General features: G+C 34.7%; 1 protein-coding gene across 2 annotated transcripts; it reads right to left on the minus strand.

Moving 5' to 3' along the window:
- Positions 1 to 685: 685 nt before the first annotated feature.
- Positions 686 to 15,668, minus strand: LOC136804325 (3-oxoacyl-[acyl-carrier-protein] reductase FabG-like). Of its 2 annotated transcripts, XM_067061029.1 has the most exons (10): positions 15,592 to 15,668; positions 9,005 to 9,201; positions 8,555 to 8,668; positions 8,187 to 8,282; positions 5,881 to 5,946; positions 3,787 to 3,872; positions 2,863 to 2,947; positions 2,664 to 2,706; positions 2,064 to 2,138; positions 868 to 973 (listed from the first exon to the last, which is right to left on the minus strand). In XM_067061029.1, the coding sequence occupies exons 1-10, from the start codon at positions 15,638 to 15,640 to the stop codon at positions 957 to 959; spliced, it is 828 nt and encodes a 275-aa protein (XP_066917130.1). In that variant the 5' UTR covers positions 15,641 to 15,668; the 3' UTR covers positions 868 to 956. The 2 variants fall into 2 exon arrangements, with proteins under 2 accessions (XP_066917132.1, XP_066917130.1); XM_067061031.1 differs by lacking the exon at positions 5,881 to 5,946 and having other exon boundaries at positions 686 to 973.
- Between the last annotated feature and the right edge of the window lie 529 nt (positions 15,669 to 16,197).

Below are 16,197 nucleotides of genomic sequence, written 5' to 3' on the forward strand. Positions count from 1 at the left end.
GAATAAAAAGGTTACTTTCTGAAAGTGCTCGAAAATGTTGAAAATCGACCTATCAAATTTTTATATCAAAATTGACAATCGCAATAACCTTTACATGATTAAAAGCATTTTTCAGTGAATAAACACATAAAATTTCGAAACTGAAAGGCCAAAAGGGTTTAAAATCTTCATCAAGATCACTTTAATTTACTTTTACCGAAATTTTCCTCCGATTTTTGGTTTTAGATTGGATAAAGTCTATGTAAGGCTGGATGTATTTTTATGAATTTTACCAGATTTGTTTGCCTTTTTCGACGAATGTTCTGCCTTTTATTGAAATTCAACCTTCCTTTACATAACAAAAGGTCATTCAGACAGATAAATATCATTTTTAATGACTGAGACGAAGATAATGATTTATCATGTAATTATGCTTCTGTTTAATTTGATAGGTCGATTTTTAACGTTTTTGAATAACTTCAGAAAGTAACTTTTTTATTCAATTAAGCATAACTTTTGATCTAATGAATCGAATTTAAGTTTATCTTTCTTCTTTCCAGTAAAGTAGGAATGGTTCTTTTAAAATCTTCAGATTTCTAGAAAATTAGTTTTAAAGAGAGAAACCTTTTTGTGGCGCACTCGGTACTATAAGATACGCTCAATTATTCGATATGCCATTTTTAAGAAGCTTTACAAAATCAAAAAGTAAATTTCGTGTCCATGTGTCTTTCATTGTACGATCTGAAATATTTTACATACATTAATATATATTGTCTAAGTTATGCTTATAATTATATCATTCTGTATTCAGCACTCAACCCAATGCTCCAAGAAAAAGGAGGATTTAATCAAGCGCTGTGCTCTGGTTAGCAAAAAGCTCAAAAATACGATAAAAATTCAAATTGTAAAAATCAATTAAAAAAATTATATCTACAATATACTGACATCTGTTGATTTGCTTCTTGATTAAATTCTGTTCAAGCACCCAGCCCACCTACAAAAAGATTAAGAAATACATTAACTGGATAAAAAGTGCTTGGACGATTTTCGACGTCTTGAAGTCGAATAAATGTAGCCAAAGTGAAAGGTTTCATAATTTCTAGATAGATCTATACTGAAAAAATTGTAGCATAAACGCTTATTTTGTATGAGTTACTTAATAAGAATATTTATGATGAAATTGGGCAAAAAATTAAGAATATGATAAGAATACCACCATCATGGAATTCAGCATATGAACTTACAGTCGGGACCACTACATGGAAAAGGCATTGCCTTAACGGGAAATATTTCCCGAACGGGAAGGTGGAAAACTTCCCGAAATGGCTAGACTTTCCAAATCGGGAAGTTCAACAGTTTCCCGATCGGGGATAGATAGTTAAAAAATCCACTAGATAATCGCTTCTTAATTCTACTTTCCCCATTCCCAATTGAAAACTTCCCTATTTGGAAACTTTTTCTCGATCGGGAAACAAAAATCTACTTTGTTTACAAAAATTCGATTTCCCGTTCGGGAACGATGAAAAGTTCTTGACCGAAACGGGAAACAGAAAAGTAATGAAATTTTCAATCTGGAAACAGTTTCCTTTTCGGGTTATTTTCACCTTCCCGTTCGGGAATTTCCCGTTAAGGCAATATTTCCCTTTTTCATGTAGTGGTTCCGACTGACTTAAGAACGCCATTTTTAGAGCATTTAACCATTAAATTGTCAATTATTCCCCAGCAATGATAAAAACTTTCACAAAAAAAGCTATTTTTTTTGCTTGGCCTGAGGTATTATATGCTAGATTTGGAGTGAGTTTGAATTTAAGGTCTAAGAATATCGTAAGATGATTTCAAGATGATTTTTCCCAAAAAGCTAGAATATTCATGATGAATTGGAAAAATACCATTCTTATAAAAAAGCGTGCAATAGCATAACTTTCCCAATTCGTATTTGCTATGTTATTTCACATGACAATATTCCACTCCAGATCTTTTCAACAAGCATAAAATCGCATTCTAGAATCAAAGCTTTAGGAATACCTATAGTTTTTTGTTATTCAACTGACAGATAATTCGAAATGAGCTTTAATGAGAAATACCTGCTACTTCTAAGGTGGTTCCCGTAATGTAACGACTTTTATCAGATGCTAAGAATAAGCAAGCTTCTGCAATATCTGAAATCATAAAAAAATTGGATGGTTTGAATGGTCACTAAAGAAATTTAAGGCCGATTAAGAACTGTCGAACGGTCATTTAGGCCAAGTAGTTGAAAATGCTGTTTGATTTTGGACAATACACAACCAAATTAAATAACAGTAAATTTTAACTTAGACTCAGCTCTTCTTAATAATTTTTCAGAATTATCTTATAATGTTTTTATAACACTGCCTTTATTGACTAATTAAAAAAATTTAGCATCTTCTTAGCCAATCCTAAAATCTGAGGCAAGCCTTTTTTCTCTTAGTTCGTTCATAGGTTTTGGCGGAAATTAAGTCTCGTTTTCTTATAAATATTCCCTTATCATTACAAAAAAAGTGTGAACTATTTTTTTTGGATGTTATAGGAATTTACAAAGATTCGTAAATATTTCTAGAATTCGTAGACAGCCATCATGTACCAATGAAAGACCTCATAAATTCCTATGTCCACTTGCATAGACTTTCGTAACGACGTAGGAAACGAACAGATAAATAACAGACCTTGTGGTTGACCAAACGTTTGCATTGGAATCATTTTACAGACCTGGGAAAAAGAAAGAATCAAAATAATCTGGATAGTTATAAAACATTAAAAAAACATTTGTCAATATCTATCACTTATCAAAATTTCAATCCTAAGCTAAATTGAGAGGGGGATGAGACTTTAAGGCTTAAGGCCCCAGAAGAGGGGCTAACAAACCTGGTCGCGGACAGGTTGAGGGACTTTATCCGTCATTGCTGTTGTGATGAAACCAGGTAAGACAGCATTGCATCTAACATTGAATCTTAAAGTAAAATGAAGAAAGGCGGTGATTGCACTGATAAGCTTCACTAAAATAGTCTGGCAGCCATCCCTTTTCTTTTATCCGCAAAAGGATTCTACCGGGTGCACCACAAAAAAAGTTTCTCACTTTCAAATAAAATTAATCGAGTTCTAAGAATTTCAAAAGAATTAATCCCTTTTCCATTGGAAAGAAGAAAGATAAACTTCAACTGGATGGGTCGTTTCAGGTCATTTATCAAATTTGGTTAGTTCGATCAAATGTTATGCTAAAATGAACAAAAGAGTAACTTTCAGAAAGTGCTCGAAAACGTGAAAAAATCAAAAAATTTCGGGAATGCTAGTATCCTATGGCACAATCAGAAAAAAAGAATTCCTTTCCATGTAAATATACTTGAAAAATGTGACGGTTTCGTTCTCTAGCGTGTCTTACTATTTTGGTAAGTATTCTGTTATACAATTAGCTGTTCCATAAAATTTCCGTACAAGGGGGTGGGCGAACCTTTTCAAGGCAAAGAAAGATTTTTAGAAATGTGTGAATACTCCCTGGAAAATGTCAAAATTTACAAAAGAACCCTAGGAAAAATTATTTTCATATCTTAAAAGTAAGGGTGGACGAACTAAAAACAGTCTTTTGCCCACTGGAAATTTTGAAATAACCTTTTATCCCTGGAAAAATGAAAAAATACTATTTAACACCCCCTGGAAATTCTTCTCTGATTAATCCCTGGAAATGTTCCTCCACCCCCTGTTTGGATATATAATGGGATGGCCCAATTTGACATATTTTGATATACTATTCAAGATTGTGCTAGTGGACTGAGAATAAATGATGTACAATACCTGGCTAATTCAAGAGCAGTGGTTTTAGTAAGACCAACCACTCCTGCTTTTGATGCAGTGTAATTAGCTTGCCCAATGTTCCCAGTCTGTTAAAGAGAAAAAAAATCTTCAAAACTTCAAAAGAAGTTAATTTTCTACAAGAAGTATAAGTCTGTGACCGCAGCAGAGTCGGAGGCGACCCGAAAGGAGTCTGCTAAATCACGCGCCCTATATTTTTCACGCGCCCACGCGCCTCGCGCGCCTCACGCACCTTGCTTTTTCACGCGCCCATACTTTTCACGCGCCTTAATTTCTTTCACGCGCCCTTAAATTTTCACGCGCCCTTAAATTTTCACGCGCCCTTAAATTTTCACGCGCCCTTAAATTTTCACGCACCCATATTTTTCACGCGCCCTTAAAATTTTCACGCGCCCATATTTTTCACACGCTTATAATTTAATTGCTTTTTGACCCATCTCACCTTGAAAACAAAAAAAATGTACATCTCCTTTTTCTAAGCGTTGTGAATCAATAATTACGATGGCCCCTAAGGCTCACCACGCACTTCCAGTTGTTATAAAATTTGTGAACTAGAACTGTCTAGGGTCATGGCCCAGAAGGCTCAAAAGACACTGCGCACTTCCGAATTTTTTTGTGACAACACTGCGCACTTCTAAATTTATTTTAGAGACGCAAAAGTCCCCCTCAGAAGATAGCCGTTCTGGTCAGCAAAATAGATACCGAGTTGTAATAAATGAGTTGACGATAATAGCAAAGAGGCTCGGAAATCCCGAGTTATTTTTCTCGAGTTAAAAAACCGAGTTACGGAAAAAACCGAGTTATGTTTATGACGTAATTTTTCAGAAATTTTGACGTCATTTCGTACCTTCTGTATGATGACGTGGAGGGGGGGGATTTTGCTCGAAAATAAATTTTAAATTTCATTTTTCGAGTTACGTAACTCTAAAACAAAATTTTAAAAAAATATTTCGAGTTACAAAACAACAGTAAAAAACTTTTTCGAGTTAAAAAGCCCACTTATGACGTCATAATTTGAGACTTGTGACGTCACATTCGTCGTAACTCGGGTTTGCTTGACTACTCAATGTGTTCATTTGATTTTTTACAAATGATGAAAACTCATCACACAGTAAGTTTCTAGAGGGAGCAAAAACTCCCTTAAGTGGCAGCCCCTTATAAAAATGGAATAAATTTGGAAAATCGAAAATTTTTGAAAATCTTAAGATAAAATCTAGAACAACGCTTAGAAAAAGGAGATGTACATTTTTTTTGTTTTCAAGGTGAGATGGGTCAAAAAGCAATTAAATTATAAGCGTGTGAAAAATATGGGCGCGTGAAAATTCTAAGGGCGCGTGAAAAAATAGGGGCGCGTGAAAAACATAGGCGCGTGAAAATTTAAGGGCGCGTGAAAAAAATTAAGGCGCGTGAAAAATATGGGTGCGTGAAAATTTAAGGGCGCGTGAAAAAAATTAAGGCGCGTGAAAAGTATGGGCGCGTGAAAAAGCAAGGCGCGTGGGCGCGTGGGCGCGTGAGGCGCGTGAGGCGCGTGATTTAGCAGACTCGACCCGAAGGCTTCTCTTTCGATGGGTCAAGTTGAACATTTTTACAAGAATTTTTGTCATTGGATTGGTCGTTAACTAATCAAACAAAAACTTTATTGTGAGCATCTTATAAAAACTTCAACACAACTGCTTTCGATAGCTATCTACATTAAGGTAGTAAGTAAGTTTACGAACGCATCCCTTTTCTGTAGCTGTCTACCCGAAGGTAGGAGAGAGCACTACTCTTTCTCGCTGGATTTCTCCACTTACCCTTGATCCATCTCTTAATTGCTGAGCATCAAGCATAGAGGTATCAAGTACAGTACCATTTTTGTACTGAGTACGTGTTAGCCTTTAACATGACCCCAGTCGAGGGTTGAACCCACGACCTTGCGCACCGTAGCCGGATGCTCTACCACTGCACTACGGTCGCTTTACAAAGAAAAAGTAAACAATATATGTTAGGGGGCCAACTGCTGAGTCAATTCCAGAAAAATAATAATGCCCAAAGCACAGTTAAAAATTATTGGTTCTCAGAGAAAAAGGCTCTCACCTTTTCAGACCACTGTGACATACCTCCTGCACAAGGTACCCTTACATGGAACTGGATACAGCCGACCTAGAGGAACAGGGAACCTTGATAAAACTATTCTCCAGTTTACAGTTAGGTTCAACAGTTGTCTAAAATACATCGGTGGCATGGTCCAGCATGGCTGTCTGAAGGTTTGCTTGACCAACAAACAGTAAAAGCTCAACAAAACATACACAATTTTTAATGGTTAGAGTATTCAATTTATGGTTATCGAAAAAAATAATTATATAACTTATTGCCGACCCAAAAAAATATCAGCGTTTTGATTGGTCGAGAGCATCGAGATATTTGCGATATTTCATATTTCTTTAGTCTGGAAATATGACCGCGTTGACTTTTGGGGGACTGGGTAAGCGGCGGGAGAAAAATCAAAACAAAACAGCCGAAAAGAACTGACTTTCGGAGAAACTGGCTTGGGAATCAAAGGGAAAAACGCAACAAATATATGTTCAGATTAACTTTTACTTTGGAGTTCTTCCATAAAAGACACTAAAATCAAATCTGATAAACTAAGAAATTGTAAAACTACTTGACACGACCCAAATATTTTCAGCTTTTGGTATAAAATTCGTCCGTATGTAACCAAACAGTTTTTTATCAATGCATACAAAAAACTTGAGATTCTTGAATGTTTGCCAGTAAGATTTCTCATAACGTAGCAAGGGAAGTGGTGATTTTTGAAAAAGTTCTCTCCTAATTTTCCTTCTTGACGAGGTACGTCCTTGAATTGTAAACTCAACAATCATTTATACATCTTCCTTCTAAAATTCGAAACAATTAAAGCTTGACGATAATCAAGAAAGTATCCAAATTGTTTTGCTCTTGAAAAAAATGTTGTTCTTTAACCATTATTACAAGCATACATTTCCATCATGGAACTCCTTTCCTCTGCTATTCTTTTCCATGCATCGAAACAAAAACATAGAAAAAGACTGAATGTTATCAATCTGATTAATCCAACGATGAAGGGTTCCTTCTCTATCGAAACAATACTGTACACCATCTGCATTTTGAATTATCAATCTAGAAACTTTCAAATACATCTCTGAAAAATCTGCAACTCTTCAAAACAAAACTTCTCGATCGTAAAATGATCGAAAATGCTCCTCTGTTTTGTTTTTGTGTGAATATTGTCGGCGGGAACATATCGAATGTTTTATTGTTCGAATCTAACGTTCGAATTAGATTTTCGAATAAAAACATTCGAAACTACACAGAAGAAAGAATCAAGGCGGAAGTAAGTTTTAAAACACAAGCAAAAAGAAATTTATATCAGGACAATTTTTTTGAGTCGACAATAAATTAGTTATCACATGACTTCTCGTGCAATACTCGATATTTTACTCGTTCCGAGATTTTACCGATATTTTTCCTCGCCTAAAGGCTCGGAAAAATATTACGGAAAAATCTCGGAACTCGTAAAATATTTCTCGTATTGCACTCGAAGTCATGCGATAACTAGTACGAATTCAATCAGAAGCTTGTTAACATGTCATCGCGAATCCTTTGATGACATTTCGTCCCAAGAATTTTGTCAACTTTTCGTTCAAATGATAGTCTATAACTTTTCATGAAATTGATAGATTAAGACTTTCTCTACTCCTCAAAGCAAAATCGTCACTTAAAGCAGTACAGTGGAACCAGTAAATCGAACCATACACTTATAGTGCATTTTACCCAACGTCGTCCCTGACCCTTACAATGCAATTGCATGAACAACATACTTTCAATAGTCAGTAACTAACATGGTGATAATACAAAGCCAAGTGTTGATGTAGCTCAAAGCGGCAAAACAAACATCATCTCAAAAATGAGATAAGCCAAAAATAATCTCAAAATGTCATCGTACATCGAACACTTTGTGGAAAAATTCTAAAATGATTCTTGATAGATATAAGACTATCAATTAACGCCACTTTTGGTACGAATTCCTTAACCATTAAAGTCACTAATATTAAACGGAATTTGAGCTTAACAAAACTTATTTAAAGACCCTTGACAAAACCGACTGCTTCAACCCAACCGACTTAAATGAATTGGGATGCAATGTCTAGAATCATTTCGCTGCTTTACAATTTTTCTTTTTTAATCAATACGGTAATTCCGTCTACGGAAAATTTGTAATTCTGAATGATGTAGAACTAACAACTCTTCCATAAAAAAGTATAGTATAGCCGGCATTTGCAACGACGGAAAATTACAGTTAAGAAATCAAATTTCTGTAAACCATATTCAATTAGAAAAACACGTAAAAATCTTCGAAATACCTTTCCAACGATGCTAGCAATATTAACAATGGATCCACCAGACACTTTATTCTTGATCAAATAACCACATAGATGTTTTGTGATGAAAAATGTTCCCTGTTAGAAAAAACAACGAAAAAAATTGACTCAAATTAATTTGGTTGGTAATTCTTTACTGTATTGATGGATGAGAAATTATTAAGCCGGATTCTTTCGGCCAAAACAGTCTTTAGATAGGAACACTGCTCAAGCATCCAGTCTCCCATTTTAAACAATTAAAATAGTGACATTCTTTCTTGGGACACTAATAAAAGTTAGGAATTTTCATTTTACAGTCTATGAGTCCAAATATTTAGAATCAAACTAGTGTATCACAAAATGTAGTGTACCTTTAAATTGACATTTATGACATCATCAAAATCTTTTTCAGACTGCTTGATAAGAAATGAATCTTTAGTAATACCAGCACTATTCACTGCTATTGTTGGTGTCTGATTATATTCCTAAAGAAGACAAAAAAATACATTAATAATAAGCAAGTCTTATTACTATAAAAGCATAGTGAATATATGTTCCAAAAAATCTGACTCCAAAGTCCAACTTAAAAAATTCATCTGAGTCATAACAGAAAAAAAAATTTAGCGGGAACTTAATTTGGTGGATTTTGAACAAATTCGTCAAAAGTTCCAGCCAAAATTTATTCCCTTAAGGTACTCTATCATTAACATTTTATAATTTCAAAATTTTAGAGCTAGGGTTATAAAAGAAAAGGACGGGCTCTTCCAAAATTAAACAAATGAAGGGGAAAAAAGATTCAAGAACAATAGATAAAAATATACTTTTAGAATTTCAGCAAAAGTTTGTTTTATGCTTTCTTCAGAGGAGACATCACACTCCAGGGCAAGATGGGGGAGGTTTGTGTTTTTGGGTAGATTCTCAATGACTGGTGAAATATTTTGTAGTCCAACTCCAATAACTGTTGCACCTTCTTTGGCAAATAATTCACATACTGCTCTCCCTATGCCAGTTGCAGCACCTAAAACAAGCAACATAAAGCAGATTAACAATTTTGAAATCAAATGTTAGCGTTTTGTGTTTTTTATTAGCTTATAAAAGGACAGATGATCTCAATGAGTTCTTTTAATTGAACTTTCTTATTATGATTTGATCAAGTCATTTCAAAATTATTTATCATGATTGAGCTTGATTGAAGAAGTTTTTGAGCTTCCTGTTGCTAGATCATTTATATAATTTTATTTCAAGCTTTTGGTTTTCAAGCAATTTTCATGTATACTGTACATTTGTCCTGGAATTTGGGACTTGATTTTCAGGTGACTCTATCGACTGTTGTTGCAAACACATCCAAAACATGGATTTCATGGTCATTAAAAATAAATCCTTGGTTCATTTATTTTCAAGCAATTTTCATGTATACTGTACATTTGTCCTGGAATTTGGGACTTGATTTTCAGGTGACTCTATCGACTGTTGTTGCAAACACATCCAAAACATGGATTTCATGGTCATTAAAAATAAATCCTTGGTTCAGTCAGAAAAAAGCCAGTCTGGGAGATAAAATGTTTCTAATTGAATGAAGAATTTCTCTTTAAACCAGACGTAATCAATCGAAGGGAAATTCAGCAGACTAGTAAAATCGAAGTTATATGTAAACAAACTTACAACAGGAGTTTTGTTTTCTTTTTCTAACTGTGTTTTGGCATCTTTGCAGAATCTTTTTACATATTATTCTCTAGAGCTTTTCTAGCCTGGATGTTATATACTATTTTACTGTCTGACTTAATATTTCATCTTGTTTCTTGTATATGGTCTGGTCCAACTGACTCATCTGCAGGGATATTTGTCCCTGTATATATGAGTGTATTTAATTGATCAATACGTGTCCAGTCAATGATAAAAGATTTTTTAGATTTTTTAGATTTTTTCTACACGCGCATAATTTATGGAAAAAGCTGACGGTACAGTAGAAGAAGGAAAACAAATCAAAATAAAAACACAGGTAATTTGTAAACAGAATGGTTGATTTTTGGGAGCTTTTATGAATGTGGCTGATGCTTTGATGTTGTTTTTAGTAGTTTTGAAAGTTTAGGAGCTTATCATTATTATTACCGGGTGCAGCAGAAAAAACTTTGGACGTTTGGCGAGCCACTGAGGCCGAACAAAGTCTTGTTTAGACTCAAAACCACTTTTATTAGAAAGAGGACATGCTAACTTAAATTTTGCGGTATAACTTTTTAAGTTTGGTCAAGTAGTTGTCAAGTTATAAGCTTTTGAAGTTAAAATTCACTTTTCGAAAAGTGTGAAAAACACGTAATAAAAGGGTATTAAATTAAGCATTTTTAAGCGTTTTCGATAAGAATTTTTTTCAAATATTTCTAAAAACTGACTATTTACTAAAAACTGACTATGTTGTAAACGAAAACTGCTTTTAAAAGTATTTTAACAATAAATTATGTCGTAAAAGTCGTTAAATAAGTCAAATACTGAGCTATTTTTTCATTATTTGCATAAATTTAATACACCTTTTTTTACGTGTTTTTTACACTTTTCGAAAAGTGAATTTTGACTTCAAAAGCTTATAACTTGACAACTACTTGACCAAACTTAAAAAGTTATACCGCAAAATTTAAGTTAGCATGTCCTCTTTCTAATAAAAGTGGTTTTGAGTCTAAACAAGACTTTGTTCGGCCTCAGTGGCTCGCCAAACGTCCAAAGTTTTTTCTGCTGCACCCGGTATTTATTATTATTATACAGTATACAAGTTCACATGCCCGAGGTGGGCCTCTACGAACCGGTTTGATTACAATTCTAATTTGTTAAATATCTAAGTTTGTGTCTTTTCCACGCTTCATTAAGGTTTTGTTTAAACAAGTGAATGGAGGTCGACTCGACGACAAATCGTGGCAATGCATTCCATGTAGGGATTGTTCTATAGTAGAATGACTTTGTTTGAGCTCCTCGAAGACCATCAGCAGCAAAGTTTGGAACGAATTCGTGATCGTGAAATCTGGCTGGACGAGTTCTTTTAACTAGCTTGTCCGGAGTTGTTTTTGGATCATAAAAATGGATATGCTTATACATTTGGACCATATCGCAGAAAAGTCTTCTAAACTCAAGAGATGGAAGCTTGAGTCTTTGTAGACGCTCCTCATATTATTAAAGAGGCTATTTGGTAAGTTGTGTCTGCCCGGGCTTCCAAAGTTTTAAGAGTCTGTCAACAAGGGCTCACTCACAAAATGTTTCATTCAAACTGTATAGACCAGACTCTAAAATTTTACAAACTTTGTACGTTGAGGCTGGTTGAGGCATGGATATAATACAGAGTTAAAAGTTTTCTCTGTATTATATCCATGGTTGAGGTAAGAACTTTTTCTGAAATTTTGAGTCTGGATATTACCCAGGGTAGAACTTCTCATGTTATCCAGACAGTACTAATCGAGCGTTTGCTTTGTGATCAAAGTAATCAATAATACAATAGTACTGATTTTAGGTATGATTGGAAGACTAAGATTATCCATTGTTTTACTCCATAATTAAATCTTCAGTGAAATATTTAAAATATATTTAAAAATCAGTGATTTTCAATGGAATTTTCAACAGTTTACTACTGAAAAATTACATTTTAATGTAATAAATTTAAATAAATTTTATTTATCAACTTGAAGCATAAATAGCCATTTTTACAAATTTTGATGTTATTAACAGCCCTGATTGGCATAAGCCTAAAATTAGGCTGTGGCGTAAAAAAGGACAGCTTAAAATTTGAGTTAGCATAAAACGGGCCGATAAGTTACCTTTGATTTTCTGTAGCAACCCACTAGAATCTGAAACCGAGTTTATCTTGACCAAAAAAAAGGTGCGATTCATGAACAAAACTCATTTATGTTTCTTCCAACCAATCAGAATGCGTGATTATGAGTTACGTGGGGAAACCCAGTGCGAACCCACTCAAAATGGTAGGATAATTATGAATGTAATTCTTAATTAACTTCTTTTTGTGCTTTGGTTTAAGGTCAATGTTTTTGGTTTTTCTTACAGTTAGGAACATTTGGCGAGTTCCTGTACGCGGTCGCAATCAAAAAAATCATAACCGCACTCATAAAAAATTATGCTTGCGTTTTTTTAAACTGTTTTTTACCTAGACGGTGTAGCAAACATAATCATTATAAGGAGACTGTGCCTTTAATTGGCTGTAAAAAGTTTCTGCGTCGGTAGAAATTTCTCCAACTTTCAACAATGATAGAACACACCTTCATTCGCTACAGTGGAGTGCATGACATAACTCGCGCAGCAACAAACTCACCTTCTGTTGGCTGATCAAAGCAGCGGGCACTTTAACATTCCGCAACTCTGTCCACCATTTTAAATAAGTTAACAATAGATCCAAAAGGGGGCCCTTATCAAGGAAGATCATTTGCTTTGGTCTCCAGCTTTGGGAAGTAGTAATGTTTTCGATTGTTTTTGATGGAAAATGGTAAGAAACTTAAGTTTAGAAAGGTTATTTAGTTTTTGCTGACTGATAGAATGGCAGAATCCTGGATGGCTTCCCTAACTGTCTTAAAGATATCTATATGTAATCAATTGGTTATCAAAGAAACCAATGATTATGAAAAAAATCAATTGGTTATCGTAGTCTAGTTATCGAAAGCAATCAATAACAATCAAAGTACTCAACAGCTATTGAGTTATCAAAGGGTAGTAGCTTAGAAAGTTTGAATACTCACAATTTTTTTGAAATTTTGGTACTCGAAATTTCGATTGTTAATCAATAAGTGGTCATTCGTTTACTTCGATCGTTATCGATTACTTCAATAATTGAATTTATTTTAGTACTATCAGGTGTTATTGAGCGATGAAAAATTAAAAAAAAATCACTTTTAAAAATTTGAAAAACCTTTTCCACTATGAAATTTTACAATGTCCAAACACTTCTCACATCTTTGCCCTTATCCAGACGATGTCAACCGAACGTTATATGGAACCAATTTTCGTAATCAAATAATCAAATTTCATCAAACTAATCGAACAGCCAGTGTAATTCATGCACAGTACGCCGAATATATTAGGCGTGAGAATGCCCTCAATTGGGTGTAACCTTCTTGATCCTCAAAATATGTTCGGTGTGGCTTTTGCATGGATTCCACACTGGTCGAACAGTAATAGAACTTTACCAGAAATTACTGTTCGATTATAGTTTGATAACAATATATTGTTCGATTAAATTTATTTACAGTAGAGTTCAAATAGAGTTCTATTAGTTTTGATCTTAAACGATGCTGTTTGTTTAAGGGGGCGGGGGTAATAACTGCCTTTGCTCTGGCCTTTATAAAGACAACACATTTCTGCTGACTCAGCATTTCATCACTGGAAAAATTGCTTTTTTTGGCAATAATTCATGCTGAAAAGAGTAATAATTGCTGATTTCATCTTATAATACCTACCGTAAGTTGGTCTAATATCGACATCCCTCATCTAATTCCGACACCCTTCTTTAGAGAAAGGAATAATATGAAAGCTTCAATCACTGATTGAAAAAGGATTATTCCTCTCTTACCACTAAGCAAAGAAAAACAGTTTCAACCTTTCTATAAATTTCAGCTGATAAAAAGGGTGTCGGAATTAGAGGAGGGGTGTCGACATTAGACCAAGTTACGGTAATGTCTCTCTAGTGTCAAAAATTTTTGCAATGCAATACCGTAGAGTCGTCTAATCTCGACATACGTCTTGCAATCTCGACATAGCTGTAGGCTGGTCTTCGAAATAAAAAATCAAACATAAACAAATACATACCAAATCAATCACTAAAATGTACTCTCTCTCTATCACGTCACAGATTGTTAATATAATATGAGAAATGTGAAGAGTTATTACTTATATTTGAAAAGAAAACTTTAACGATGTAGTAATCGCTAAAAACTAATTAGCATACTTTCAACGAAGATGTCCAAATCACAACAACACAACATTTTGCACGCGAGGAATTTTTTAGTAGACATTTTTACCGTGAACCAAAAATAATAAAAAGAACCTGGTTTCCTTTTGAATTTAATGTGACCGCCATACTGGCAATCACGGCGTGCGGCCTGTTAGCGCCTAGAGCGTGTGTTTTTATATATAAGGAAGGGGAAACCAGGCTAAGCGCGCAAATTATTTTTATCACGTGACTTGAAGCGTAATAAAGTTGTAAAATTTTAATGATGGACACGAGAAAGTTACGAGGAAGTTTGCATGCGTTTCGTGTGTTGTGTAAAACTGCTTATAATTTGGCTGTTTTTTTAATTGAAAGGATTGCAATGTTTACTGAACTTCTAGTTTGATGGATGAACTTGTTCGATAAGAATGATACCAAGAATTTCATTCAAGGTTTGTTTTGATTATTTTACAGATCCGGTGTCGAGATTGCAAGACGTATGTCGAGATTAGACGACTCTACGGTACTTAACAAACACCAGACAGTTTTGTCCGGTGTAATTTCCAGACGATCTCAATTGAACGGAATCGATGATCGAACAAGCCGACCAAATCGAACGCAATCGACCGATTGAAATTCGATTGTCGAACGCAATCGAATCTCAATCGAACGTCAAAATTCTGGGTAATATTCAATTGGTTCGATTGTTGTTCGACTGGTTCGATCGTCGATTCCATTCGATTGAGATCGTCTGGCTTTATTCTTGCAGCTTTCCAACATCCAAGCTCTCAAATATCACAAGCCAAATGAAATTACTTTTGATTTCCCGTAGAAATTATGCGATGAACAATCCGGGGGTCAATGAATCGACGATCGAACGCAATCGAACGCAATCGAACATCAATCAAACGCAATCGAATATCAAGCGAATCTGAAAATTGCTGTAATATTCAATTGCGTTCGACAATCAAATTTCAATCGGTCGATTGGTTCGATCGTCGATTCCGCTCGATGCGATTGAGATCGTCTGGTAATTTGTAAAAAATTCTTGGGTTTTTGTGTCGTATGAGTAGGTAGGGACATTGGGCCATTCCAGTTTTTATTCGTTACCCCCCAATGGACGACATGGAATTTCCGTAGCAAATTGCTTTCAAGAAAGTCCGGAATTTCCGTAACATATTTACAAAATACCTATCAAAACAGTGGAATTCCGTTACTGTAACCTAAAAAATCAAGGAATTCCAATACTTTAATGCAAAATTAAGTAAAATTCATGGAATTCCAATACTTTCTCTTTAAAGTTTGCCTGGAATTCCGTGCCAAAATTTATTTAAAAAATTGATGTCATCCATTAGGGGGTAATTTTTTTTTTCTGGAATGGCCCATTGAACATAGCACAGAAAAGAAAAAAAATTTCAGATACTTTTCTTAGATTAAATTTGAAAAAAGTAAATGTTAGATAAAAGATTGCAAAGATGAAGATAATAATGTTCATACCTGTTACAAGAGAAATTTTCCCTGCCAAAGCTCCACTCGAAACCGCCATATTGGATTAGGATACCCCTCTTTTTAAGCTTGCTCCACAATTAAGTCTATATCATCATGATCGGAATCACTGGTTCTCGCTCGCCGGCGCGGCGGAGCCAAGTGCCAGAGGGCGATGACCAAATTTACCGTGAGAGAGTATCAAAAAACAAAGCTCGAGTCGAACAAATTGTTTTTCTGAAAACTTGGTATTTGATGAAACAGACAGACCAAATGACGATAAAAAAATCCATTGAAATTGACTTGACCGGCGTGCATTTAATATGCTGAAAGTGTTTCCATGGTGTTTCCATTGCAATAAATCCAGGTTTTGGGAATTACCCAGAACCTCCGAAAAGTGTAATTGAAATGAGTTTCTTTCAAATGAAATCTTTCACGGGGGTGGGGGGGCTTTTACATGATTCCCACTCAGGTAAGTTATGGCATGTCTCAAAAACCTGAAAATTACCATAATTTTTGAAGGCCATTATTTAGAAGGATCATTTTTCAAAAAAAAACTTTTCGAAATTTTGCTGTCGTCAGCAGAAATCAGCAAAATACGAAATTTTGCAAAAAAGT

This window comes from Clytia hemisphaerica, unplaced genomic scaffold (genome assembly GCF_902728285.1).
Source record: "Clytia hemisphaerica strain Z4C2 unplaced genomic scaffold, Clytia hemisphaerica genome assembly, whole genome shotgun sequence".
NCBI classification, from domain to species: Eukaryota; Metazoa; Cnidaria; class Hydrozoa; order Leptothecata; family Clytiidae; genus Clytia; species Clytia hemisphaerica.